The sequence below is a fragment of the Rhagoletis pomonella genome, unplaced genomic scaffold, assembly GCF_013731165.1.
Source record: "Rhagoletis pomonella isolate Grant_MI unplaced genomic scaffold, Rhpom_1.0 Rhpom_scaffold_00010, whole genome shotgun sequence".
In the NCBI taxonomy this organism is placed as follows: Eukaryota; Metazoa; Arthropoda; class Insecta; order Diptera; family Tephritidae; genus Rhagoletis; species Rhagoletis pomonella.
Genome location: NW_023458564.1, coordinates 10,191,860 through 10,197,799, shown reverse-complemented (window position 1 = coordinate 10,197,799; position 5,940 = coordinate 10,191,860). Strand labels below are relative to the sequence as shown.

Here is a 5,940-nt window from a genome sequence, read left to right as displayed (position 1 = left end):
ACACAAACAAATACACAGCATGAACGAAAAGTGAACAAAAAAATCGTAACTCGAATTACTCCCGCCAGACACGCCGCGAAGACTATAAGCTCTGGTACGCCTCCGCAAAAGTTAATACAATTCAAGGCAGCACAACAACAAAGCTAAAACGCAGCGCGAAAAAGGTTAAAAAAGTACATTTAAATACAACATTACCGCCCGCCGTTCATCAACGTCATCATTAGGTTCGCGCCACGAAAATGGTCAAAATAGTCTGAAGCGGCAGAGATCGCGCGCAGCCTCAGACAGCGAACGCGGTTGACGACGGCTAACGGCGGTGGGAAACCATAATAAAAACGTTAGCGGCAGTTTAACAACTGATCACGAACGACTGCTGCAAATCATCGTAGCTATAATATCTAATAACAACAAAAAATCTTAGCAGCAGTCAAAGCGATTCTGCGTTCTGCGCTCTGAGCTCCACATTTAGCGTTGAAATTCGAGTTTTGTGTTTTGCCGATTTTGGGTTCTCTGTCGACTCCGCGGCTAAAACACGTTTCCACACGCTAGCTACGAGATACAAAATAATTATTTTTGCCAAGTTGCTTGCCGACCGCGGCGGCGGCGGCGAAACCTGGCTCAGTTGCTTGAGCGCAGCGGGCGTGTTAAGACTTGGAACGGACGGCTTGTGAACGCGTGAAAAGCGCATACTTGAATTGAATTCGAAGCGAGGCGAAGTAGCGTTGCGGTAGAGAATAGTCGCAGAAAAGTACAACGAATCGATGACAAAGAAAAATTTATTAAAAAAAGTTAAATTATAAAACGATCAACAAGCATTCAGTTGGGCGACATACACTCGGACAGCATTTAGACGCGCGGTGGCACCCATTTAAGGTAGTGCAGCTAAAATTACGATAAATTACTTATAATTGCTGTAATTATCTACTCGACAAAGAAATTGTGCATCACCGTAAAAGCGGCGCAATAATAATTGAGTTTGCGCACTCACTTGTAGAGCCACTTTAACTCGTCGTTAATCACTTGACTTGAGCGCCGCCTACGCGTATTTATTCTTAAAAGCGCTACTTAGTTGTGCACGCAGGCGCGAGTCAAATGTCGTTCTTTCGCAATTTCCGCGCAAAGGCGCGCAGTAAGAGTTCATCGCGCGATACCACGCCCGTGAATACGACGACGAGTTCACGCCCCGGCAGCGTGGCCAGCAACGTAACAACGCACACGGCACGCAGCACAACCTCAGCACGTCGCGAATCGATTGACTCACGCACAGATTCGCTACTAAATCGCAGCGACACCTTCATACTCAATTCCGACGAAGAGGAGGAGGACAAGCAGAGCAAACATAACTCGTCGAATAGTTCGACGTTGGAGAAGAAGTCAAAGAAGTCTAAAGTGCTCAGCAAATTTGCTACATTCACTAAGCGCAAAAAGACGCCGACACCTGAGAAGATCGTCGACCCTCTGGAACACCATCCCAGCGATAATGCAACGAACACCTATTACAAGTGGAAAGCCGATGGTCCGACTTCGTCGCATACACTGGACTATGACTCGCAGTCGGACCCTTTTAATTTCCTATACGAGCAACATTCCAGTCTGAAGGGTATGCACCAGGGCAGCAGTAACGGTAACGACTCCGTGCATTCCTCGCACAGTTCCAACTCAAACACACAGAATCAGCCCTTCGACTCGTCCACCTATCGTAAAGGCAAAATACCCACTCAACTAAAGGAGCAGCTCTCCCAGCTGAAGACGCAAACCAAGGCGGACCTGCACGAGGATGAAGAGTTGGCGGCCGAACAGGAATCAAGCGCAGACAAGTATAAGACAGTAACGCTGAATAGTTTTCGCAAATCGTTTCGTGAGAAATTTCTACAGAACCAACAAAACCCCGCGCACAACCCCGCCTGGTTTGTGGAGGTTGAACCGCCGAAAGTGGAGACACACGCGCGTTGGGAATCCAAGGAAAATCGTCCTGACTTCCTAGTTTTTGCGAATGAAAATTACCGTCCCAATTCACGCTCACCAGTGCGTGACAACAAAGAGCGCACATCACGCGCAATAAGTCGCCCGCCCGTTAAACGCAACGAGACTTTCCGCATGGAGCGCCCTACGCTTGAGACGGTCAAAGCCAGTACAGAGCGGCACAAGGGCGGCACACAACTGCCTGAAGCGACGGCGGGGTCAATACGCATTGAAATCAAAAATTCCATATCGCCAAACATGCCACCGCGTGTAGTGCCAGTCGGTGTAGCTAAACCCATGCCGTCGCGGCACAACGCGCAGGACAATTATCAAAGTGCAACAGCGCGCAGCACAGCCAGCATTACAGCGAGTCTCACACAAGCGAACAAGCCCAGTAAATTAAGCGCCCGCGACAAGTCACCGCTGCACAACTGGGGCAAGCCGATCACTGTCACGCCTGTGCGCTATTCCAGCGCTGTTAAGGCCAGCGCGCCAACAACAGCAGGTGGCCGATACCAGACTTTGGTACAAATATGCAACGAGGCTAATGTAAAACCAGCGCTCAACCAACAAGCGCAGCGTTCACCGCTGCAACGTAGTCGCCTCTCTACGCGCATACAGCTGGGTGGTGGCGGAGTGGCGGGCGGTTCGCCCATATTGCAAAAGCGCCTAAACACACCCGGCACACGTCACTCACTTGCCACGCCCTTGCAAATGAACGCGCTTAGCAGCTATGAACTGTTGAAGCAGACACCGGCAATGACATCAAGATCGACCACGGATCAGCAGCCGGCGCTGCGCAAACTTCAACAGCCAAAGCATACTTATTTTGGTGACGCGACGCTGCATCCTGCCAATGGCAACGCCAACGTTAATAAAATGATTTCAACGACTACATTTTCCATGGGTCGCACGCCAGTTCACTCAACTATTGGCGGTGCGGGCGGCAGCGCAAGCGGGTATTCGACGTCGATGAGTCGTTTGCCACAACCGCAAGTGCTGCGCGTAGCCGGTGGCAGCGCGAATTACCAGAATCGTTCGCAACAACAACAGCAGCAACAGCAGCAGCAACAGAAAACACAACAGCGTGTGCTGGTGTCAACGCAGAGGCGTTCACGTTCACCGATCAAAATACCCTGGCGTTGAGCAGCTGCTCGGTGCAGGGGAGATAAATGGTTAGCGTGGTTGTTTTTGTGTTATGCGTACTGGCTGGCTGGCGGTGGAGACACTAGCGGGAGTCAATGAGAACTACGATTTTTTTTCTTAAAACCACTTACGAGTTTCGCAACACAGACATATCGAAACAATGTTCCGCAATTAAATTATCACAGCTTGCGATTTACGCCTACGCTGCTCATAGCTTTTGGCAACCAAATCTGCTCGCAAATCACAATGAATGAATTATATGCTACAAATGCAGCTGGTAACCGTATTAAGACACCCTGTATACTACTTTACTCGAATAAAAAAAATTGACTGATTTTTAATAATTTCGAATATGCAACAAACGACTGCACATAGTGCATAGCAAAATCAAACGATGCCAACGTTAAAATATTAAAATAATGAAATGTGTCTAAAAGAGAAATTTATTTTAATTAACTGATTTAATATATACCCCTAATACCTATTTAACGAAAATCATATTTATGCATAGACACACACATATCCAAATATAAAAACGAATTGTATGTAAAAAACGAATTAAAATTGCTCAACATTTTAATAATAATGAGTATAACGAAAACTTAAGTGTTATGAATTTGCATTTTCTTTACACCTCGAAGATCATGAAAATGGTAATTAAGTGGTTAAAGCCTTAACAGCGACCGACCTTTGCCCACTGGTAATAAGATGAGATCAGCCCTTGAAAAATAAAATGTATTAAGTCAGTCGTAAGCACAACGTAGTTGATTTCGTGTAATGTTGTTCCATGTAGGCGTCAAGTGTGACTTAAATTATGTGGAAAAAAATGTAAAATGATCGACAAAAGTTTTAAGCGTTCATATATGGCATTTATTGGACAGATGAGATGCTAAAGCGACTTGCTTTTTAGCTGAGAAAAGTACTGACGAAAACTGAAATAAAAGCAAAGCAAATCAAAAGCGTTAAAGTTGATAGAGGTTATCAGTTTTATGTTTACAAAAGTAAATTTATAGATACTTCTTTGGCATTTGTGTTTAACACAAAACCATTCAATTGGCCGTCTCTGAAGTCCCTGCAAATTTTGGGCCATTCCATCTTCTCCTATTCAACTAGCTTATAACACATACTATATTGCCCTCACCCGCTTCACTGAGTGTATAAATTTCTGCGTGTTAGATTAAAACTCAACATATCTACATACCTAATTTCGGCGAAAAACATACATAGGTCTTAAACTTCCTTAAACCTTTTTCTTATGATTGATTTTCTATTTCTTTATTCGCTTAGTTAAGGCTCAATTAGAGTTTTTAAACAGGTGGCAATCATGCCGTATGTAGTTTAGAAATGCAGCCATTTCAAGCGCATTTTGATTGATAGCCATATTGCAATAATCGTTTAAATCAGTAAAGTTATTATTTTATCTTTTTAAACCTTCTTAAATTTATTTCGTTGAATTTGATTTTCAAACAGATGGCTACCATGCTACAAGTAGCTTAGAAATAAAACCTTTCCAAGGCCATTTCGATTGATACCCATATTGTAATAAATTATTTAACCTACTAATTGAATATAATTTTAAAATTGGTGGCAACCTATTCAAGCACCTTAATGCAAAGAATTCTAAACACTTTTGCGTCTGACACTTTAACTTGCATATAATTTCATTAAACTCGTCTTTTCAAATAGCTGGCAACACTCTGCAAAATATTTTCACAATGCCTGACACCTATATTGGGATACATATTCCAATTACCTACTTCACCTAATTTAAGTAGAATTTGATTTTTCAAAAAAGGTGGCAACCCTCCTTTATGTAGTTTAAAAATAAAGCTTTTTTCAAAACCAATTCGATTGATACCCATATTGTAATAATGCATTTAAATTCATTGAATTAAATTTTTAGACAGATGGCATCCCCTGTAAACACTACAATAATATTCTAAGTGTTCAATCTTAAGGTTTCTTAACAATATTTCGTATGACACCCATATTTCAATTTTCCATATAAAAAGCTTGCGAATGATTAACTTGAATTCGACTTTTCAAACAGGTGGCAACCTCTTCAATATATTTTGAAACTACAACCTTTTTAAGCCTCTTTCGCCTAACACCTAAATTGAAATATAAATTTCAAATATATAATTCCCTTAATTCAAATTGATTTTAATTTTTTTAAGATGTGGCGGCTCTCTATGAGTATTTAATTGAGTAGTCCACTTGCAAACAGCGTTATGTGATTTTATAATAGAAAGCCATACATTTGAAAAAACGACTACGACAACAACTAACATTTAAATTGAATGTTTTCTATTATTACCTGGAAATTTGGATAAATAAGACCCTTATAAAATTATAACATAACATAACATGACATAAGATAACATTAACATTCTATACGACCTAAAGTAGTTTTCTAAGTTCATCAGAAGATGGATACTTTTGAAAGTTTATAAATAAGTATGATAGCGACTTTTGGAAGAAGAGTTAACATTTGATGCTATTTTTTCAGAATATAAAAAGATTTTGTACTGTGTTGTTAGTGGACATGAAGCTACTTAAAATACTGGTACGTAATCCACCAAAAACTAAAAATCGAAAAAATTTGACATAGCGCACTTTGCAAGTGGACTACTCAATTGATTTTACATATCACCATGCCATACCAAGTTCCAGTACTCTTGTATGGGAGGTGCCACGCCCCCTTGTCTACTGGAGATAAAATCTGCTCTATATTTAAAGTTGGGCTAAATGACACCATTGCACAGTGGGAAAACGCTGGCTACGAAAAAGCTGGCCATATATAGTAAAATTAACCTAGAGGCTTCAAATTTG

The 5,940-nt window shown here is 41.8% G+C and overlaps 1 protein-coding gene across 1 annotated transcript; it reads left to right on the top strand.

Moving 5' to 3' along the window:
• Nucleotides 1-637: 637 nt before the first annotated feature.
• LOC118746036 (microtubule-associated protein futsch) lies at nucleotides 638-4,126 on the top strand. Its single transcript, XM_036479762.1, has one exon. It carries the CDS (start codon nucleotides 1,093-1,095, stop codon nucleotides 3,106-3,108), a length of 2,016 nt encoding a protein of 671 aa, XP_036335655.1. The 5' UTR covers nucleotides 638-1,092; the 3' UTR covers nucleotides 3,109-4,126.
• The last annotated feature ends 1,814 nt before the right edge of the window (nucleotides 4,127-5,940 follow it).

Bases quoted from the DNA above. Each gene is read 5' to 3' on its own strand.
- LOC118746036 (XM_036479762.1), top strand. From the start codon at position 1,093: ATGTCGTTCTTTCGCAATTTCCGCGCAAAGGCGCGCAGTAAGAGTTCA.